The 23,255-nt window shown below is 42.2% G+C and overlaps 3 protein-coding genes across 4 annotated transcripts; 1 reads left to right on the forward strand and 2 right to left on the reverse strand.

Moving 5' to 3' along the window:
- The first annotated feature begins 1,611 nt into the window (after positions 1 to 1,611).
- xgb (x globin) lies at positions 1,612 to 12,859 on the forward strand. The gene is made up of 5 exons (XM_080480340.1): positions 1,612 to 2,125; positions 5,924 to 6,031; positions 9,273 to 9,393; positions 9,635 to 9,715; positions 12,396 to 12,859. The coding sequence occupies exons 1-5, from the start codon at positions 1,953 to 1,955 to the stop codon at positions 12,513 to 12,515; spliced, it is 603 nt and encodes a 200-aa protein (XP_080336466.1). The 5' UTR covers positions 1,612 to 1,952; the 3' UTR covers positions 12,516 to 12,859.
- srp14 (signal recognition particle 14) lies at positions 12,643 to 15,556 on the reverse strand. Of its 2 annotated transcripts, XM_080480341.1 has the most exons (6): positions 15,370 to 15,482; positions 14,425 to 14,494; positions 14,235 to 14,307; positions 14,041 to 14,153; positions 13,661 to 13,693; positions 12,643 to 13,537 (listed from the first exon to the last, which is right to left on the reverse strand). In XM_080480341.1, the coding sequence occupies exons 1-6, from the start codon at positions 15,375 to 15,377 to the stop codon at positions 13,448 to 13,450; spliced, it is 387 nt and encodes a 128-aa protein (XP_080336467.1). In that variant the 5' UTR covers positions 15,378 to 15,482; the 3' UTR covers positions 12,643 to 13,447. The 2 variants fall into 2 exon arrangements, with proteins under 2 accessions (XP_080336467.1, XP_080336468.1); XM_080480342.1 differs by lacking the exon at positions 14,425 to 14,494 and having other exon boundaries at positions 15,370 to 15,556.
- Positions 15,557 to 17,021: 1,465 nt separating this feature from the next.
- pld4 (phospholipase D family member 4) lies at positions 17,022 to 22,553 on the reverse strand. The gene is made up of 11 exons (XM_080480334.1): positions 22,276 to 22,553; positions 22,058 to 22,130; positions 21,815 to 21,972; positions 20,433 to 20,616; positions 19,745 to 19,865; positions 19,540 to 19,667; positions 19,268 to 19,468; positions 18,357 to 18,496; positions 18,110 to 18,275; positions 17,945 to 18,041; positions 17,022 to 17,863 (listed from the first exon to the last, which is right to left on the reverse strand). Exons 2-11 carry the CDS (start codon positions 22,106 to 22,108, stop codon positions 17,664 to 17,666), a joined length of 1,446 nt encoding a protein of 481 aa, XP_080336460.1. The 5' UTR covers positions 22,109 to 22,130; positions 22,276 to 22,553; the 3' UTR covers positions 17,022 to 17,663.
- Between the last annotated feature and the right edge of the window lie 702 nt (positions 22,554 to 23,255).

Here is a 23,255-nt window from a genome sequence, read left to right on the forward strand (position 1 = left end):
ATCTGTTCTTTTCATCTTTGGGTCATGATGGCTGGTGGTCTCTCACAGATAACCCAGACACTCACAATTGCCAATTTAGACTATTCAACTATTTACCTTTCACAAGTGTCTGTAGAATACTAGTTGGAGAAATGCAGGCACACGGAAAAACCCTCAAGCCTGAGACTATCAGAGGTTTTCTCACTGTGCCACCCTAGAACATGTATCAATGTTTAAACCCACTTTGTAGTGAATTTAGTAAACACCATTTAAAAAAATCATATGATTGTAGTTTTTGTTTGTTCTTTCATCAGATGCAAGTTTTACAAATACAACAATGATCCTTTTTTTTTTTTTACCCCCCAAAATGATGGAACATTTGCAATGAAATAAAAACTAAGAGTTTGTGCAGTTTATCGATGCAGCAGGATGAATGCTTTTGTTAATGTTTATCACAGCAAGTGCAGCTTTTATTTGAAATAGGTTATTAAGAATCTTACTTTACACTTTTGAATGTGATATCTATGTATGTGTTTATATGTGATATGTATGTATACAAATCATTTTGAACACACAGTAGTCTTCTTCTCACAGTGAGACGTGTCCATGTGGGTTTTCTCTTCTAACAGGTAATGTGAGTGTGTGCGACTGTCTCTCTGTGTTTGTGCAGTGACACACTTAGGACCTTTCAATACTGTAACAGCCCGCAATGTAATACCTGCCAATAACATAATAATTTTGGCCATTTGAAATGTAATGAAGCCAATAATGTAATAACTTGCCAATAATTTACAGATAGTAATAATAATTTATTACAATAAGGAGTAGCATTTTAAAAAATCTTGAAAAAATGTAATAACTGCCCCACTATTGTAATAATACATAAATAGGGCTGTATATCTTGGAATAATGTTTCTTTTTGTCTGTTTTTTGCAGGTTTTGTGTAGTTTGTCGATCAAAATCATTCCTTCAGGATACTTCCTATTTAGCCGTCTCTCCGTTATTGGGAAGCATTTGCTTTTATTACATTCAAAATAGCCAAATTGATTACCATAGTGGCAGTTATTACATTATTGGCCATTGTAGAAATAGAAAGCTTTTATTACCATTGTACAATATACAGTGGAATTGGAGAGCAGCTCCTCCCACAGTGCAACTGAACAACATACAACAAACAAAAATAGTGCATATGAACAGATCATAGTGCAATATGAACAAAGAATAGTTAGTATGGCAGTCCGTTGATAGATGCTTCATTGCAGATGTTTGAGTTGTTTTTTTTTGTGATGTGCAGAATGTGTGTGAATCATTGAAATTGTCAAATCATGTCTCAAACAAAGAAACTGTTTCTTTATCACTTTATTGATTTGGTGTTGAGATGGACACAGCTAAGAAAACCCACGGATTAATATTTTCCAGGCTTGTGTTACTACTTTATCTGGAATTTGGGTTGAAATGGTGAGCACATGTTGGTGCAGGAATAAGAGAAATAGAGGACATTGGCTCGATTATGTGGAATGTATGAATATAACAGATGAAAAAGGGAGGAACCATGAAGCTGCAGTGTGATTAGGAGCACCTGTGACTGTCTTTATTAATCTGACACTCCAGTTTTCATGCCTCAGGTCAACCAGAGCAGAAAAACCATCCTCGCAATAAGTCGGTTGTAAATTGACTTTCTGGCGCAGGAAAACATGCAGACGAACCTTTCAGAGTAAAGGCTCGATGCTTCATGCAACATGCGCCCATCATATGGAGGGGATTATTTTGAACCTGCGTGCGCATCCTGTGCGCGCACAGACCTCACGTGCGCCCCCGACACCCACCAGAGGAGCGCAGTAGACGCGCACTCGAACCAGATGCGGCCACCAACACATTTCCTCCGGCACTAAAGTGTTTAGTCATCCGGTTCTTTTCTCTCCTGGATTAGAATAAAACGACACCACAGCCACCGTCTCTCCTCTGGATGAAGGATGGGCTGCGCAATATCAGGTCTGGCAGCGAAATCCGAGTTTGCAGAGAGGAACCTGGAGGATGCCGCTGGAGCTGCTGCGCATCTCAGCCAAGACCAGATCCAGATCATCAAGGACTCCTGGAAAGTTATCCGCGACGACATCGCCAAAGTTGGGATTATCATGTTCGTCAGGTAAGAGTTCGCAGAGTTTTGGGATACGTCTAAATCAAATAAAGTCTACATCTAATTTGTAGATCAGAGAAAATACAAAGATACATGATCAAAAACACAGTTATGACAGAAATAATAGAAAGCAGACTAAATTGACCAGCATAGTGTATTTGCTGGTCTATAATGGCGATGCACTTCTGTAAACCAACATCATGACAATATAGACTTGCACCAGACCATAGACCAGCATTAAACCAGCAGACACCAGTATCAGACAACCATAGACCAGTTGGGGCTGCCATCACACCAGAACCAGATCAGAATCTTCATCACACCATGTAGACCAGCACAGACCTGCATCAGAAGAGTGTAAGCCTCCATCAGATAAAAGTAGATCAACCTAGACATGAATCAGACCAGTATCAGACCAGTATCAAACCAACATAGACCAGTTTAGACTGGCATCAGACCAGTATCAGAACTATACAGACCCCCATCAAACTATGTAGACCAACACTGACCAGTACCAGAACTGCATAGTCCCCCATCACACCAGTGTATACCAGCAAAACAACTGAATCATACAAGCATAGAACTGCAAAAACCAATGTAGACCAATAAAGACCAACGTAGAGTAACATAGACCAGCATCAGACCAGCATCAGACCAGAAAAGACCAGTTTAGACAACATCGACCAGTTTCAGCATCAAAAAGCATTTGATCTGTGTAGCCCTTCAACAGAGCAGCATTAACCCGAATCTACAGGAATAAACAAGCATGAAAACCCGGTAGACCTCCATCAGACCAACGTAGACCAGTTCAGATCAACATCAGACCATCATGAACCTACATGGACCAGCATCAGAATGTTTTAGACCTCCACCAGACCGGCTTAGACCAGCACAACAGTTCAGACCCAAGTCCGCCAACTTGGTTCATAAATCTTCATATTCAAAACCATCAGATCGCCTCGAAACAAACTCCCTGCTTGTTACAGTCAGTCATGTGACGGTACTAGATTGTCAGTAACTTCATCAATTAAAGATAAACTTGGGTTCAGGTGAAAACATAACCTCTAATTCAGTTAGAATTCTTTTTTCTTTCTTTATCATGTAAATCTGAAGAGACAGCTTTATGAAACGTCCTGACCCACTGGCCCAGAGATCACCAGATCTGAAGCCCGGGCGGATCCTAAGTGATAGCGCCTGACCTTTGAGCATGCGGCAAACTGAGCATCCCTGCACCTCCGCCCCCGCTCATTCTTGTGACCTCCAGCCTCTGGTTGAGAGCCGGGAGGAGAATACCCCTCCTCCATTCTTATCACTTCATATCACATCTTTAACGTCATTACATAATAACGCAGCGCTCCAGGTTATAACCAGTAGCTCGCCATACAATTACAGGCATTAGCCATCAGGGAAACTCATTTGATCCATTATGATGATAACCAGCGTCCGGGAAAACATCCTTGTCCCTTTGGCAACTGGCAGGAGATTAAAAAAATAGAAACAAATGAAGGTGTATGGTGATGAAGGCGGAGCAGAGATGGTTCTGTCATCGCATGCCCTGGGCGACCCGGACGCTTGAGGGGGTTGACCTTAGGCGCTAGCCTGGAAACACGTAAGGTCATCTGCAGGTCAGGGCCAGCAGAGCCCCCCCCCCCCCCCCCGGAGCCATCCCGGCTCTGTACGTCCAAACTCACTGTCACAGTAAAACCACAAACACAAATCACCTGTTCTTCACTCCCTCCTCTCCGAACTTCACATTCAACACCTTCCTCGTTGGTAAAGGCCGCATCCCTCAGTCTCATTTGCTCAAAATAGGACTTAGTGGACGAGAATAGTAGAGAAATAACACATCACAGGAATGAATCCAACCTCTGTGTCAGCGCCAATTAAAATTCCACTGGAGCCATTAAGATTGCGGCATTGTCTACATATGTTATGCATGCTTGCATGTGTGCCCCGGCGCACACACGCACGCACACACGCACACACACACACACACACACACACACACACATAGGAAAAGGAACTAACGTGTTGACTCTATGTCGTCAGCTTAGTAAGAGCTGTTGCTTTCCCCTGTCTTTGTATTTACAACTTTTAAATCTGATTTCTTTCTCCTCGTTTAGCTTTTAGTGAAGATAAACACCCAGGAGCTCGAGGCACGCCTCTGTTCAACTGTACTCAGAATGCGACAAACACAAGCACAAGCGATTCAGTCGAGCAGATCCATGACTGACTTTGTACTCGCTCGCATTTCGTCCCCTGTCAAAGCGTTATGGACATGTCAATACATCGTATTCCTATACGCCACTCGGCATTATCATCTGCTTGTTAGAGGCCACTTTTGCGCGGCGGCTATTAAAGAGGACACTCCATCTTTTCATGTGTTGATGAGGGGACCACGGTATAGACGTCTAATGCATTTATTCATGGAAACCTTTCCTTCTTTTTGAGCTTTAATTGAAAAGCTCTCTCCCCACACTGAGAGCGCAAGAGGTCGCAGAGGGGGGGAAAAAAAAAAAGAAAGAAAAACATGATACATGGTATAAAGCTTCTCTTTGAAGCTGCCACACCTACAGTTACTTTCAATTAGAAGTCATTATTAATGCATGTAAGTCAGTGGTACAGATGCAGAGGTGGACGGTGCAGGGATATCCAAGCAGCCACCACTTTATCAGGGACCTGAATGTCATCAGATGGTTACAGGAAGAGAGAATTAACGTTATTATTGTGGTGATAGAATCAACGGGCTCCTCTGCCTGGTAATGTGGAGCGTGACTGAGGAATCGAGATGCGCTGGTCTTTCCTCTCTGCCTCCTGTCTCTCAGCTGCCTCTCAATCTCTGCCTGCACGCGCCAGGATCGGGCGGGACCCAAACGTTAATTAGTGCAAGTGTATGCTAAGTTATGCTGATGATTTTCGGGGCTCCTACTCGCTTGTCAACAAGGAGGTGGTGAGAAATATTCTCTCGGTGCATGAAGGGAAACCGTCTCCTTCAGTCTGGTGGCTCATCCAATGCACAGTACGGTGTTCTTCTACATAAACCTTCACCAGAAGTACATCACATATTACATTACAGTTTTTATTCTTCTCTTACTTATTGCTGGACGTAGATTGTCACTGTGTCCCTGTTCATGACCAGACCACAACAGTTGGCATCATTCGAGCTATTTATCAAACCTCTGATGCCCGCTGTAGTCCTCTGCCCTTAAAAAAAAACTAAATTAAAAAGAAATGGAATTACCATGAAGCCTTGCATCATGTTGAGAGCGCAGCACGGCTCACATCCAGAGGAGGTAACTCTGTATTCTGGCAGCACGACTAATCACAGGCACCTCAGCTGGAGACTGAAAGCATCTCTGATTGGAGGGTAGCTTTCTTAAATTCCCTGCTTAAGGGAATTGATTGAGGTTAAATCAGAGGGGGTGAGCGGAGGCTTCGTTCAACCGAGGCTCCGTCCCAGCGCTCTCTCTCTCTCTCTCTCGACAGGCCACGGCGGCTCATCACGGGCGGAAGAAATGAAGGTGTGGGGTCCCTGAATAGCAGACTCTCAGATCCTCCGTGGCCTGTCGCTGATTGCAGCCGCTTGTCGTGGAGGCAGAAGAATAAGATCAGAAAGTCACAATCAGGTCCCTATTGAAATTGTTGGGCGGAGACAATGTCTGAGTGATGAGGTAAAATGTGTAGACTCACCTTCGGCACTGTGAGTGTAGGATCACTGTTCTACCGGCTCAAGTAGGGGAAAAAAACAACGACATGCGATTCCCTGTGTCTCTATTGAAGGCCTGCTGTTTGTTGTCATGGCGACAGGTTGTTTGAGACCCACCCCGAATGCAAGGACGTCTTCTTCCTCTTCCGGGACGTGGAGGACCTGGAGAGGCTGCGGACCAGCCGAGAACTGAGGGCGCACGGCCTGCGGTCAGTCCCACGCTCCTCTTCCTCACTCATCAACGCAACACACGAGAGCAAATCTGACTTCATGTCTTGTCAGGAAAAAACAAGAATACAAAACCATCAATATCAGTGAATCGTTCTTATATTAATCATTGTTATTAGGTGGGAATGCCTTTTGGTTTGAGTTCACAAATCCACACGTTCATACTGTAGAAGATTGACAGACTTTGTGTACAGAAGCGAAACGAGTTTGGCAAAACAAAGGAATGACGCAGAATATTGAATTTGAATTCTATTGTATTGAGAACAATGGAAGGATACTAGTGTATCATGAAGCGAGGCGTTGACATACAGTTTAAATCTCAGTAGAGATCGGTTTTGTGACGAGTTTAAATCCAGCATAAAAAGAAGAATTCCAGTTGTTTATTGTTTTTATGTGTGTTAGCATGTTCTATTCCTCCGGCATGACATCAATTTGAAAAGTTTCCTTTTTTCTTTCTTTCTTTTTTTTAACTTGATTTGGCTCGGAGCCGGTCATAAAGGCGCGATGGTGAATCCTGAAGCGCACACTTCATTACTGTAAAAGGTCAAAGTTTAAAGGAGGGGCAAAACTGAGATCAATGCTGAAACACACTGAAGTTCTCCTGATAAACAAAACGCACATGCTTTGTTGTGTTAGATAAAGCCTTTCCTTTCAAATACCGGGTAAGTTTTAATATGCAGTCAGCAACCGTTTTAATATAGGTTTCTGAACAAATCTTAATTTATCTCTCTTCAATTCAATTGTCATGTGTTGTAGAAGGATATTTCATTAAATGGGAGTGTTTTTCTATATTTTGTTTTGTTTTGAGAGTGAGCCAGTTCCGCTACAGGCAGAGCTTGTTATCCATTCATCGGGCCTTTTTTTAAAAAAACAATTTGTCAGCAACAACAACAACAAAAAAAAACAACGCAATATCACCAGCCTCCCTCGTCACTGTAATTTTTAATTGAAGTCGAACAACAAAAGATGAGAGAAACAATGCCTTGCGTCGCAGTGCAACACGCAGACCGCGCCATGCAGCGGAGGCAGGGCTTTTTCACATAATCAGAGCTTTACTCGCCGCGCCGTGGCGAGTCGGCAGCGCCGATCACAGGCACTTGTCAGTCGTTTCCCAGGGTGCATCACGCCTCTCTGTGTTCCTCCACACGCGAGGCCGAAGCAGCCAATTACTGCCCGAGGACCTGACGGTACCCAGGGGGTTGGTGAGGTGGATTACACGTCCAACCATGAAGCAGTGCTGCTCGTCGCTGCAGCATCGAGGCCAAATGGCTCTTCAGCAACACTCGTGGACATTTAGAATCAACATCCACAATGGCAGGAAGGAATGGACCCAGTCTGACACTGTGCTCGTCCTCCATGCTGCCATTCAAGGCCTCCCACTTAAAAAAAAAAAAAAAAAAAAAGCAAAGGAAATTGATTCTGTGGTGAACCCTGCAGAGTTACTGAAGCACTCCTTTAAGAAGACGTGGGGTTCTTTATTTGGTGCTAAAACATAAAGTAGCTTTCATAAGCATTTTAAAGGTGCAAATAGCTGTACTGTCAGCACAGTGTGGCTCCGTCTAACGACTGAAGTTAAATCAGCTTGAAAGGTGGAAAACAAGTTATTTTAACTGGTTTCAGTTCATCACTGCTCACGCTTCAACCAAGAGGGTGGAATTTATTATTTTCATTTGTACAAAATTCCGCATAAAACCATTCTTGATAGAAAAAGATTCATGAACTTGTGATGAAAAGAAGCAGCAGCTGCATAACAGCTGAGTTTGACTACATGCAGACAGCAGCAGTGGATACGTTTGTGAATAAACACTGACGGAGGCTAACAAAGACTGAACCTTGGAATTTCGAACCCACAATGACAACACTTCCTTGAAACACCAGGTTGTATTAAATAAATCAACAATTGTTAATCGGATGACAGTGTGGACACGTCTTGTAATGGATTTTGAAAATGAGGCTGCATCTCCTCCATAAGAAGTGGACCTCCACACACACAGGCATCTTTGTAGCAGCATGTAAAAGTCATTTAAAAATAAAAAACTTCTACATGTCGTAAAACATTAAAAAGTTGTTTATGGTGACATGCCACACTGCGTGATGCGACCATCTTTAAAACTAAACTTGGGTCCTTGCTTGGTCTTTACTTCCACTGCAGAGAAAGGCTCATGTTTGATTCAGAACTCAGAATAATTCCAGCTTCCTAGAGAAAAGCGAATTGAAGCGTCCAGTTCATCACAAAGTCAGAAAACAGTATGGCTGCACCCAGTGAAGCTGTTTATACGATAGAACTCAATATGAAGTATTGAAAAAAACTTCTACGTGCTGTGATAACAACATTAAACACTGTTTATGATATTAAAACACATTACAATGTAAATTTTCATAAACTTCACTTGAAATGTGCTTTAAATGTACCATTTTTTGTTAAATTAAGTTTTTGCTATTAGCGGTGCTATAGATCCCCCAATGGTGAAAACTAATAGACACTGAGTCTTTGTTTGAGAGGAGTACTTTTGCATCAACAATACGTTTACTTGTGACTGAGTACAATTTAACAGTACAGTTGTACTTGAGTACACATTTTCAGGACTCTTTCCACCTTTGATTTCCGCTCCACAAATATAAAAAATAAAAAATAAAGCTGACAGCAGGACAGAGAGACAACAGCTTCACAACTGTTTTCATCCCTCAGAAACTTCAGCAACTGTAACTGCATTAAAGAGTAAAATACTGAAGCTGTGCGTTACTGCCATAAGTAACGAAGTATCACATGGCTTGATGGTTATTCTCATCTCAGCTGCTGTAGATTGGAGAGCGAGCCGCTTTCATAAACACTCAATCAATTACATTTATTGGTTTTTTTGGCATTTGTGAGACGACCAGTGGCGTCTCTGTGACACTCTGTGCAACCGGACCTGTTTTTAACCCGAACCTAACTCTAACCCTGAGCGTGCGTGATGGACCAATATGTCTTCTAATAAAGGATCCATACCCTAACCTTTACCCTTTCTGCGATCAACCAATGCTAAGCAGCCATTATTCGCGTGGCACAGTCGGTAGATGGCGCCCGTCACCCGAGAGCGTCAGACATGGCCCTGGAGCCTCTCAACACCGATGAGTGTCACACTCTTGCTGAGAGCCGCCCACTGCTAATTCTCTATTAAGTGGCCAATCAATCAGGCTGGCTGTCTCTCCCTGACTGTTTTTTCTCTCTGTCTCTTTCAGGGTGATGTCCTTTATTGAGAAGAGTGTGGCGAGACTGGATCAGCTGGAGAGACTGGAGGCTCTGGCTCTGGAGCTGGGAAAAAGCCATTATCATTACAACGCCCCACCGAAGTACTACAGTGTAAGACCCCGGTGCTGCTGCCTGTTTGGTGTGGTGCAGTTTTTGTTTCTGGATGAATCTAAATTCAGCTCTTTATTAGACTCACCATTATACCGAGACCCCGAAAGTAAAAGGATCTGAATGGAGTGATGCACACGCAGGGCCGCATAATGCGATCACAGCCTACTCATGCAAATGATAACAAAGGTGGTTCGGTTGACAAACCGCGAGCGCGCCAGTGTCTAACGGTGTTGTTTTGCAGTACGTCGGAGCAGAGTTCATCTGTGCTGTGCAGCCCATCCTGAAGGACAGGTGGACCGCTGAGCTGGAGGAGGCGTGGGAGGTGAGGGACGTGATGCCTGAGAGTGTGTGTGTGTGTGTCTCCCACTGTGGAGGGCAACGTGAGACGATTTCAAATGAATGCTCCTCTGGATGTGGCGGCACCAAGGTCCCACACGTGTCTTCTGTCCACGAGACCTGCGGTCCTTGTGATTCTCCGACTTTCTTAGAGTCGCACCGATCTGACAGAACATTACGACCACTGACTGGTAGCGGGACGCTGATCACAGGTGGTCCGCGAATCTAAAAGAGGGTCATGTGTGATGCGCATAGGGGGGTGAAACCTCCCCATCCAGGATACAATCTGCTCTTAGGTAACATTGATCCTAACAGAAAGGTGTCCGAACACACGGTGCACCGCAGTGTAATGTTATGGCTGACGTGGTGTATTTTAAATGCCATATTATGGTAATTTGGGTGTCTTCATTGTTGGTATTAGTAGGAGTTTGGATAATTTCTCATTATCCAAAGATCAATCGTTTAGATTTTGGGATGTTAACGGCTAACTGTTTCTGATTAAATCCCCCCAAAAAACTGTGAAGAAGTGTCCCAGAGGAGATTAAAAGAGATCAACGTCTGTTGTCACGGAGACGCACTGGAGGTCTACAGCTGCTATTAGCCATGTGCTAGCAACACTACTAACTCCAGTCCCGCCCCATTCTCCACTCTCAGCCAATCACATGCTAAGTTGCTCTAACTTGTTCAAGTAACAACAAAAGAATGGGACCAACAGAACATCATCATTTAACCGAGTGCTCGTTCTAGTTATACATGTGAATGTTGTGTCTCAACTTTGTCCTTTTACATTTTTTTTTTTTGGTGTCACTTCTTCATCTTTAAACATTTGATATTGCTCCTGTGTCTCGTAATTGTTTTGAATGATTTTCTTTGTTCCTTTGTTGCTCATTCTGAAAAATGTCTAATTTTGGTTACTTTATGTTGGTTTTTCTTTCTCTTTTCTAGAAAATTGACTTCAATTTGATGTCTTTTTTGTGCTTTGCTGTCATTTTTATCTTCTTAATCATTTAATACACGTCCTATTTTAATTAATTTTAATACACGTCTTATTTTAATAAATTTTTAAAAAAAACATTTATGAACCACATTTTTTGCTTTACTATTTATTTTTTTCTCCTTCTCGACATTTGACTTCACTTCTCATGTTTTTGTGTTCTCCATGTTGTCATTTCTAAACTTGTTTTGAGTGTTTTTCTCATTTCGTACGTATGACCGTACATTAGTTTCATTTTCGCAGGTTTTTTTTGTTGCTTTTCTCAACATTTGACTTTCCTTTTTTCTCTTATTTGAGTTGTTTTGAATGTTTTCTTGTCATTTTTTTTCCTCCCTCTCTTTTGGGGATATAACATATCGTATTTCAATATACCATTTTGTTCGTGGTCTCTTCAGAAAACTTAACACCCTCCTGTTGCGGGGGAATTCCCTGCCAGCAGTGACGGTTTGTGTTCGGCTCACTTCTCTCGGGATGGGAGTCAGTGCAGCACAAGCTTGACCGATTCACGTCTCACTGAACCATACATGAGAAAATGAAACATGGCTCTGTCACAACATGTTATGTCCCTCCAACATGCCTTGTGTTATTAATCCCCAGACTCCTGGAAGTAATGCTGATATTGGATAGTATGTCCTTAAAATTATATATACATCTCTTGTCTTAAGTCCATTCAGTTTATTAGATTTCTAGAAAATATCATGTGAGGTAGAATAACATCTGAGGATTAGATAAGTAACACTATCATTTATCTTCTCTAATAATTGTATCTACTGGCCTCTAGTGGCCAGTTTGTAACACTGCAATAAATAATCTTAAACTGTGTTTACTCTAAAAGAAAATCTTTTTTTCTGTAATGACTGATTATATTGAACACCTAAGTTCAGATCAGACATGTACTATTTTGAATGTTAAGTAGATTTAGCTAAAGATGGAAAGGATTTATTTAAATTACAGAAATTTGGGGCAAACTGCTGTAACTTTGCGTGCATTGTACCAGATTAATGGTAAAGGAACGTTTTAGCTCAGTCACTTTTTGTCAGCATTCAATTCAGTTTATCAGTAGAAAATATCCACCATCAAATCTCATTCCTCAAAAACAAACTGTATAAAAATGACACAATGGTGAATAAAAATTTTCTACAAAAATAAAGAATAAAGGGTTTCAACAATTCAAATTCTGAACATATTCAGTCGTGGTTCATCACTTAAATGCAACAGTGAATTATAGTTTAAATAGCTTGAATTGTGGGTAAAAGTACCTGCTTGAGACAGATTCACAATACAAAGAAAGTGATGACTCTAAATAAATTGTCCTAATGGGTTGCAATCTATGAAGACTCAGTCTTCACATTGGAACTATGTCCAATTCACAACATTTATCTGTTTTTTGAGAGCAAATTTTAGAGTCTTTTTGCCACTTTGATCTAATACGGGTTATTACCACAAAAAGTTGGTCAAATATTGTCAAGTAGAAATGCAACACATTGCAGTCCGCAGTGTAAATTGTACTTTATGCAGAACTTTTCTCATTCAGGAGTAAAACGATAATCACAGAAGTCCTGCAACTTGATCTTTGTGAGATCAAACTTCCATGTTCGACAACATATGAGTTTCTGTGTTAACTGATACTAGAATCTTACATCTTCTCTCCACCTGATTGTTCCCGACGCAGACTCTGTTCCAGTACGTGACCGGCCTGATGAAGCAGGGATTCCAGGAGGAGAGCGACCGCCAGCGCCAACTGGCGCTCTCCCCAAAGGAGCGACCGGAGAAGAAGAACACGGCGCTATGAGCCGCCGCTCCACCACACTGACTCTTTGTCTCCTCTGTGTAAATAGTGTATCTACTGTGCTGTTTTCTACGTGTTTTCTCGGTGTTCGCTGGTTTAACGAAATGGACAAAAAGAAACAAAACGTGCAGTATCTTGTAACAAAGCACTTTATTTTCCAACTTAAATCCCCACTGCTGTTCTCCTCCACTACAACAAGGACTCGGGACAAAACAGGCGAAGAACAAAATGTTGTGGCTGGAGGTAGACCTGCCTTGTACTGGTGACTAACAGAAATTCCATTATTAGAATTACAGCTTTGTCTCTGTACTCAAATCAAACATGCCTTTCAGTAAAACTTTTAACTCATTGTTTGCACAGTACATTTGATCATTGACAGGTTTTTTTTGTGTTGGCATTAGAATGTAGTAAGAACGGGGAACCAAGATAACAATTTGACTGAAAAATCTTTTTTTAGTCCAGCGAAACTGGACAACGAATATATGAGTTTACTCTCTGTCTTATTTCTGAGCCCTCATGCCAAAAATTTTTTATCTCTCAATTAAAAAGGAAAATCAAAAATATCCTTCCACGAACATAACATCCCAACACAACAATTAAATAGTACGACGGGCTGTGAATGGCGGGGCTCTGATGGACAGACTCCAGGTGCAGCTCGGCTGTAGAGAAAACGGGTTCTGAAGCAGAAGTGTTGAAGACTGGATGATGGTGGCTTGCGTCGCACAGTGTGTGACACCCACAGGCCTTCCTGCTGCAAATCACTGACGGCAGCAGGCGGCCCGGGGTTGAGATGTCTCCATGCAAGCGATGGCATGATGTCTGAGCAGTCACTGGGTGGATGAAAAGTGATCCCGAGGCCGAGCGGGGCTGCGCCCGCTCCCTCAGATCGCACAGGCCAGTTCAGGTACCCAATGTTATTTCAAAGAGTCTCGCGCTCACTGCGTGGCTTTGGATTTCTTGCTTTTGCTCTTCTTGTCTTTCTTCTTTAGTCCATCCATGTGAGCTCTGAGGAGGTTGGAGTACGCCTGCAAAAGAAAGGTTCACCAATAGTAATGAGGGATTCATTGTATTAAGATAAGCGAAAAATACAATGATAAAAGAAGCTTTAAACCTAAAGTAAAAGAAAATTATTAATTAATTTCACCTACCATTTGAAACTTGATTACTTCTTTGGTGTTAACCTGAAAAAAATAGAATTGAGAAATTAACAGAAAAAACTGAATAAACAATTAAATGTTCTCTCACTCAAGAAACGGTCTAAAAAAATACTAATAATTAATGTTTTATTCATGTAAAAGGAGGCTTTTAAAAAAGAAATGTCATGCATTCAGCTGCCGTAATGGAGGCGTCGGACTCAAGGTTGGAAAAAAGTCAGGGTTTGTTTTCATCTCGAAAATAACATCAGGATGTGTCAGAAAAATACTGTGATCACAGCACTCCACTGGAGTAAGGAACCAGATTACACTCTGGTATAAGTTCACCGAGCGTAAAGCAGCAGAGCAGCCAACATACAAAACACAAATCTTACCACTGTGCTAATTTTCCTCTTTCCGTCAGACGCTCTGATTAGACACTTGTTGTCTGCAGGTTCAAATGACTCAGTGTGACCCTTCCTGGGCATCGGCTTGGTTCTTCCATCATCTGGAAACACGATAACAAGAAGAAGATCCCGTCACGAGGCTGGACACGTTGGCAATTAAAACGAAAAGGGAGGACACTCACACTTCTTTAACGTGATGGCGACGCTGCCTGATGTTCTGCACTTCTGGAAGAGCCGTGTCAGCTCTGTGAGGAACTGAGAAAAACAGAACAATGTTAATGTTTCCATGATCCCAGATTACAAAATCCCATACACAAAATTAGAAATGAGTACAGAAAGCACACAGACAGTCTAATACACAAAGACGGGTACTTTTCTACTGTGTCCCAGGAGTGACAGAGTCCCGGTCCTCCCGTCGCAGCACTGAATAACCACTTCAGTCCTTTCAACGATCCACTGGTTAAAAGGTGATTATGGTCTCAAACATATAAGATCTTTCCAGAAGACACCCATTACAAACGTAGAGCTCAGTGTTCAGTCATTTATATTCCTGCACCAACACACAGATTCCAGCTTCCTGATGATGAACTCCTGTTTGAATGAGCCGTGTTGTGGCAAGTCAACACTTCATACAGCGGCCCAGTGATTCTCTGTGGCTCAGGCTGTGGGACACTGATCATGAAGACGAATCCTCCCTAAACCAGTTGAAATGTTGAAACACACACACAACGTGTCTCCGTCCTAACGAGCCCCTCATTACAATATGGTGTGCTGGAGCAGGACAACAAGCGAGGCGGCAGCGCAGAAGGAAAATAGAAACCGAGACTAAACCAGACCTGGTCAGGTTAAGAGCGATCAAGTCCGACGTGTTAATGTGATAACGCTGACATTTGCGAATGGATAATGTTAAAACAGGCTGCTGGATCCTTTTTTTTTTTTTGTGAGGACTTAAATCGTTTGAACAGACCAAATTCCACCTAGTCCTGAAAATGAGTAAAAGACTGAAACCAACCCAGAAAACAGGACTAGTCAGACCAGCTTTGGCTAGTTAGCCCGATAACACATTACTGTCAGAGTAAATACACAGAATAAAGCCTTGCTGTTGAGTCATGTATATTATTATCTCGTAAAGGATGAGTTAACATGATTATCAGCCTAACAAGTGAAGATTTAACCGAACATTGGCACGCGAGCTGCTGTAAAACTGACGACTAGCTTAGCGACAAGCTAACTCAGCTGAAGAAAGTCGTGTTCGGCTTTGACTCGTTCGATGGCAGCAGAGGAGCGGTTCAGTAACGGTATGAATTTTGTTCTTACCGCGTCATTTTCCAGCAGCACCATGTTTGTGACTTGTACTCTGCTAAAAGTGTTAGCCACTGAAGCTAACCGCAGCGAAGCACACGTACTACAAGTCAGGAACTCCGCCCTCTGACGTCATCGAACCTTCTTCCACGAGCAGCCACACTGCCTCCTGCTGGCAGGGAGGAGCGTCTCCAGCGCACTCACTTTGAATACACTTGGAGCTGCAATAGGTAAACTTCTGAAATTGTTATTGGACCATCCATCATGCCGCTAGCAGAACTCATGCATCTTGAGAAAGACGAGGATGTCTGCTCCTTCTGCAGATTTGAGTTGAATCTTTTGTTTTATTTGCTAAATAAATATATATAGGGAGAAAATCCTGTCCCATTTCCCTGACATTGAATCGCTCAACCTTATAAGAGCAGCTGTCAAATCCATTTTCCTTGATGGAAACTATCTCTACCAGGGTTGGTGGATGCAGGTTTCCAGATATTCCTGTTAATAGGACTCATTTACCTCATCCAAGAACACAAAAGTAATTAAAAAAGAAAAAAAAAAAAAACCCAGCCGAGATAATTCTTGTAATAAACAGAAACTACAGTCTGGACTTTGGTGAATTTTAATATGTGGTCCAGACTTCAGCAAGCTTAGAGCACTACATCCAAGTAGAGAGATGCAGTGACGCAGTCCAGGGACCAAACCTCCACAGCTGTGGTGCAAGAAAGTCCCAGGATGCATTGCATGCAAGGAAGTGTAAAGGCAGTGACATTTACAGTTTGAAGCAGATTTATAATGAATGTTGAAGATAATCACACCCTAAACAGTTAAGAATGGTGATGTAGCGGTTAGTATTGACCTTTGACCATTTCAAAAGGAAAAAAAACTTTCAAATTCCAAATCAAAGGCAGGTTGTTGTTTTTTTTTAGGGGTTGCACTACTGCATGTTTAAAATTTAGAGGGACAACACCAGAGGGCAGCTGATAGGGCAGTCGCCCTATGTGGAAGAGGTCTTTAAAAAGATGATGGCAGCATCCTGGGGGGAATCTGAAGGCTTCATATGGGCAACCACACCCTCTACAAATGGTAAAGTCACAGGTTCAAATGACCAAACACAGCTGGACAGAAGAGGGGAGCCCTGTGGTAACGTCGTCATGGCTACAAAATGGGCAGAAAGTTCTCATATTTGTGCTGGGACGAAGGTCGCTGGATAAAACGAGAGGTGGGTCCTGAATGACCGGCTGAGCTGTTCTGCAGGATTATTAATGCAACGAGCTGCACCCACCTGTTTGACACGTCCATTTTCAGTCACAAGTTGAAGGAGGACTGAAAAGGTGGGAAACAGCTGGTGGCGAGAGAAGTGCAGTCAGATGAAGAGCAGGTTGGGAAATTCAGAAACGGAATACAAGGAACAACTGGAACAGTGGAAACAGACACACTACTGAAGCCCGACATGGAGCACAGCCACAGGTGATCACACATTCAGGTACATGTGAAACACATCAGGGCAGGGAGCAGCAATCAGACGGGAGGACGGGATCGTCACAGGAGACAATGACTGAGGAGCAAAGAGCGATAATCATCAGCACTAGACTGCAGCTGCTACATTGATGAATATTTACTTAATTACAAGTGAATTCTAGAAATCTACAAGTAAAAAGAGAACAAATGACCAGTGGACATTACAATCCCTTTTTATTACATAGTCAATAGCTGGAATTTTCTTTAGTTTACATGTACAAAATATCAAAGTTTAACTTTAAAAAAAACAATAAACCTTATCGTAAATACATTTAGATACAGATTAGATATAAAGTAGAGACGTGGATTATATGGTGTAAATGGGTACACATAAAGAATTGAGCAGAAAAAAGCATAAAATTGAAGATGACCTACTTACAGTGACGTGATCATAAAAACAAATTAATCTGTGGATGAACACAAATAGATTCTTTCTTTCTATTGTGTCTTCAAGAAGAGAATACTGTATAATTTAAATGAAAGGAATGATGATGACGACTCGATGGCGTTGGAGGTCACAAAACTTGAACTTGCACATGTTTTTGTCTCACACCAAAACGTCTTATTTTTAATCCTCAGTTTCATGTTGTCCTCATGAAAAGATGTAATTGTCACCGACTTCTGGTACAAGCATAACCTCAGCTTAAGTTTTTTTTGCAGCTGTTCTTAACTTCGTAAACTTACTGCATCATTTTCAGGTGTCTCGATTAAACTCAAATTCAGTTTGAAATATCTCTAGAATGAACATTCCACCAAACAGGAGACAAACAACCGAGGGACTTGAGGTGTGGTCATGTTGCTAAAGCACAGTCCGGGTTGTGTCCCAGGTCGTCGAGGTGGACGGCAAACTGTGAGTCCCAGTCTCTGTTGAAGACCGCCTTGAGCTGGCTCTGCAGCGTGGACGTCCACTCAGCGTGAGGGGCATGCTGGGAAATCACCAGGCCCACTCCGGCTGTGGTCATGAAGTAATCCCCGGCCCAGTTGGAGGTACCTGGCGGAGGGACACAGCACAGTCTGGTCAATGAATGGCTTCACTCTTCCAATGGTCTGACACAGAAACACGGTTTCTCACCGATGTAGGCCACTTTATCAGTCACCATGTATTTGTTGTGATTGACTCGGCTGTATGGAATATCAGACTGGTTTCCCACTGGAAGGATGTACAATTTCTGAAACAAAACAAGGATTTTCTGGCAAATCTGTCGTGCAGATGTTTTTCTTTAACGTGGTTTCTCACTATTTCAATGTGGATGTGAAGTTGAGGAGAGTTTATCGACGCCAAAGACTGCAGGAAGGGCAGCATGGTTGGATCGGAGTCACGCCCGCAGCTGATCAGCATCCTGATCTTCACTTTTGCATCAAAGGCGGCCGTCCTGAGGGCGTCATCGATGAAAGGCCAGTATCTGTTCGGGTGCATGACGATGTCAAGGAGACAAAATCAAACCGGAGAGATGGGGAGAGGATGGAAACAATGGCTGCTTCACCTCTGGGGTTGGGTGAAGACAGTGAGGGGGGAGTACTCCATGACGGCCACGTCGATATAGTGTTGAGCCTCTGAGATGGAGGAGAGAATAGCGTCCAAGTCCAAAGTCCTGGACGGAGGACAGAATGGTGGTGGAGATGCCTGCGTGGGGGAATAAACAAATAACTTAACTATAAAAACATTGGGTTTGTGTAGACTGAGCTTGGCAAGAACATTTATCGGTCCACACTGCATTATTTTATAAGAAGGATGTAAAAGTGTAATTTAAACAGGAAGTGTTGGACTAGTCTGATCACTTCCTGATTTTACTCTGAGGATACGACTGTATGTTCTGTCTCTGAGGTAAACTGACAACCTGCTACTACGCTACGGACTTTTGTCCAATCTAATCCCCAGGACACACTGAACATGCAGTCTGATCATTCATGAACATGTGTATTTCTCACAACTTGTATAAATAACAACCTTTATATGGCCATTTCTGGTCTTTTTTTAATCAAACTTGCCTACTTCTAAGTAAATATGTTTGTGTCTTTTATAGACAATTGTTTGTGGGTGTTTGTGAATTTTTGTGTTGTTATAATAAGTGTTTTAAGTGCCACCCTAAGAGAAATACATATTTCATCCGGGTTCCGCCACTGGTCCTTGTATCATTTTTTCTGGATTCACTCCTACTGTAAATTAGTTTTCTGTTATTTTTCCGTTGGTTTTTATTTTATAAGTTTATTCTTTCACTTAGTAGCCAAAGACTTTTTTCTGACCGTAGCTAAGATTGATTTAAAAGGATATCTTCATTATTTTGCCTTTCTTTGGAAAAATATATTCCCTTTCGTCGCTGATTTTGAGAAAGTTCCCCTTTTAAAAAAAACAAACAAAAAACAAAACGACGAATAGAGTGAAACATGGGCTCACTGAGAGGTACATGCTGCTGGAGATGTTCCCATCTGACACCAGCAGGGGGCGTTGTTTGTTGATGGCAGTGTCATACTGTGCCGGCCAGGGCTCTGGCAGGGAGCTGTTGGACAGTCCCATCTCCCAGTAGGACATGAAGATCTTGTGGAGGTCCTGGGCCAGGCTGGAGCAGTTGTAGACCACCACTCCCAGCTCCTTCACCTACAACCCAACGCGCTCCATCAGCTTCCCGACGCTGACACATACAGAGTTGTATCAAACAACGTTTTTACCTGCGTCAGAGCCCTCCAGTCCATGTTGGCACTGCCAATAAACACATGCCTTCTGTCAATGATCCAGAACTTGGTGTGGAGGACGCCGCCGGTCAGGCGTCCAAAGTTCACCCTCCTGACCTGAACTCCTGCAGGAAGAGGCGGCAGGTGAGGAGAGTGAACACTTGCACTCATGTGATGGAGGAGTCAGGAGTGACTCCCAAACCTTTCTGCTTCAAGAGCTTCAGATCAGTAGAGTTGTTCCTGACGGAGGGGATGCTGGTCACCACGCGGACGGAGACATTCCTGGTGGGCAGCTCCTCCAAATCTCTCAGGATGTCTCTTCCCTGCCCAGAACAGACTGAGCCTCAGGAAGCAGCACATTACAAATTCACACATTCCTGTAATTCACTAGAATATTATGAATCCACTGATTTTCATCACTTCTTTTTTCAAATTAGTGACATCATGTAATGTACAATCCATATTATTTTTTTATCTAATAAGTATTTTCCTACTTTACCTCTAGATTGTTTACAGAACGAATTTCTATCATGTAGTTTTTATTTACTTTACCGTGTCTTAGAAATGCGTGTGTGTGTGGGGTGTGTGCATAACTTTGAAATATTAACTGTTATTAATTCATTTAATTAATTATTAATTAATATTAACTGTTCTTGACTTTGTGTCATTTTGAGAGACATGCTTTGTATTTTTACTTTGGAATTTTCTAACAATATACTTGTACTTAAGTAGAATTTAGACCAAAAGAAGTTGTATTTGACATGTTTTCATAACTATTTTCACTCCTGATCCCATTAAGGAAAAGCTTTTACCATTTTGAAGTTCAATATGGACCATTTATTTAACATCGCTCCCATTTTCTTTCCCAGTTCCAGCTGATCATCACTCACAGGTTTGTCAGAGGAAGAGTTCACGTTGATGTCCTCCCCAGTTAACGTCCAGTAAAAAGACACCACGTCCACTTGCTCGGTTGCCACGGAGATGAGATCTTTCCAGGCCTTTTCCAGAGAGACGCCGAGTGTTACGTTGTCTTTATATTTGACATGTTCAGGAATGCTCTCCACGAGGGTCAGCCTGAGGGATAAAGCAGAGAAATCTGTTAGTTGGAAAAGGAATTGAGGGGAAAAAAAATCTGGTGCAATTTAGAGACACTAATTATTTATTAAGAAACGTTAGTAATTTGTTGTCAGATGCGACAGAAAAGGCCTTTTTTGAGGATTGCACATGATAACTTTGGGACTTCTGTAGAGGACTGAGTGATAAAATCAAAACAAAATAGCAAAAGATGATCATAATTCTTTTTAAAAAAGCAATTTACATGGTTTTGATGCTCTGCATCAGACAGATTTGTGTTTTTGTTTGTGTGTTGTGTCCGATTGTGCCGAGTCAATGAGCAATAAAGAAATACAAATACAATACACTTTATTGTTCCTGTGGTATATTTATTCTATAGTATATACATCTAAAATACTTTTGTATGGAATAAAATAGTTTAGTTCGGCAGAAACCAAGACAGAAGAAGTGGATGCATAAAAAACATTTCCCCAACGTATAAAGGGGATCTATCATAGAAATATAGAAGATGATGGTACTGTATTGTATCTAATAACCATATAGATCAGTGGTACACTTGAAATTGAGATTCACACTATAGATTAATATTATAGTGTTGATTCTATTCTATATTTGCCAAATAAAGGTTTTTGTGGTGGAGTTTGTAGTTCCTGCAGTTCATTTACAACCCACCAGAGGGTGCTGCAGCACGTAATCACAGCTGCTGCCCTTCTTCAATACAGTGAAAATGTTAAAAACAACCAAATAACATTAGATTTATTTTTTGTTTGTTTCAAATGAGTGTAATATTTAGTATTTGAACACTTTGACGACAGGAGCTGAGCCGCCATAGTGCCACCTCTATAATCTGATTGGCCACTTTATGAACTGACTTTAGAAACTTCCAACCTTGAAAATGAGGAATCCTGGTTCAGAGCACCCAGGTTGTTTGGAGTAATGCAGTCAAAGCTTATGGATCAAGCTGCAGTGATGGTTCAAAACATTAATGACCATTAAAGATCCATTATGGCACAGGTTTCACATCAGATGCTCCTCATGGCGCAACATGAGCAGTTGACCCTCGGCGGTGACCTTTGAGCAATGAGCAAACTTGATTTTCCCGCGTCTGTAGACACTACTGGTCTTTATTTACATGATCATGAATAAAATCATGTTTCCTGCGGCGTCCAGTTTGACTTAATGTTTCGTGGAAGTTTACCTGCACTCATCAGATAAATTGCTCCCACCAGCTCCCCCGGGCAGGACATCATCATTTTCAGGGGGTGGCGGTCTCTCCAGCACAGCAACGGCGAGCAAAATCCCCAACACGGTCAGACCGGCCAAGACCACAACTAAAGCCACGCAGCTGGTCGAGTTCTATCAGTGTGAAGTTCAGGAGAAAAGGATTTTTTAACAGTAAGTAACAGAAACAGAGAGTTTATGTTTGATGAAGAAGTCCTACCAGCTTGTTCGACTCATGACCGTCATGGAGGCGTTCATACGAGGTGGGCATGTTCAATCTACGCTCTGCTCATCTACCGGAGACGAAAACGGGAAGGTGTTGATTCGGATCAATCAAGAAAAGATATGTAAACTATGTAAACATATAGCTCCAATCGTCTGCTGCTGAAACCGTTCAAATGTGTTTGTTTTATAGCAATGAAAGCAAAAGTGACTCACAGAAAGCAGATGCTGTTTCTTCCCCTCCAGCTGCTGGTAGAAACTGAGCCGGGGTGATTTTTGGACTGTTAAATATATATCCCAGCTCTCTTCCTCTTTTTACTTTCACTTCAGCTTCTCATCGGTGCGTTTGCTCGGCTTCAAACGAGGTTCGGTGTGAGAGGAAAACAGACGACGCGGAGACAGGTTTACTAGTCAAATTTATTTCTGAAAATACAAACCAACAATCACCGGCTAACAGCTCACACACACACAGAGACGACAAACATAAACAGACTGACAAATCACTTGCATTTGCAAAGAAACGAAACAGAAAGTGAACCAAGAGAAACACAGACTCAGATTTCATCTCTCTGACTGAAAAGTCCTGGAACTAGGAATAAAGCAAAGATCCTGTAGAGGACGAGTAGCAGCAATACGTTCAGACGAAAAAGAATCAAAACAATCAATTTGTGCCGAGTTTGTAAACAACTAGTGTACTCTGCAGCTAAGACCACATCCCACACAGCCACTGGGCACTTGGAGGTACTTCCCAGTTACAATCACATCTACAGCCTGGACCGAGAAGAAGAGAACAAAAACATCCTGCCGGCGTCGGACGCCGCGTTCCTCAGCCTGTACAGTATCCAGCGCCGGCGCAGCATCAGGCTGAAGGGACAATGTTGTACTACCTTAGTGCAAAGAGCAAGATTGAGAGGTAATTTGTAGAACAAGTGGATCTCTAAACATGTCCTGGATGTCATCACAGGTTTGGAAGTTACAGTTTCATGTGGTCTATTTTGTCAACATGGAAACTAAAACCTCATCTCAGGAACCAGAGAGTCCAGAGAAGGAGGAAACAATCTATGAGCAGCGTAGAGAACAACACGCTTATGTCATGTGATGCGATCAGCTGAGCACAGACAGAATAAAAAAAAGAAAAGAAAAAGAAACGATGGTATAACATGTCATGTATCGTCTTTGGCCAGATCTCAGGAGCC

The sequence above is a fragment of the Lipophrys pholis genome, assembly GCF_963383615.2.
Source record: "Lipophrys pholis genome assembly, chromosome: 14".
Classification (NCBI taxonomy): Eukaryota; Metazoa; Chordata; class Actinopteri; order Blenniiformes; family Blenniidae; genus Lipophrys; species Lipophrys pholis.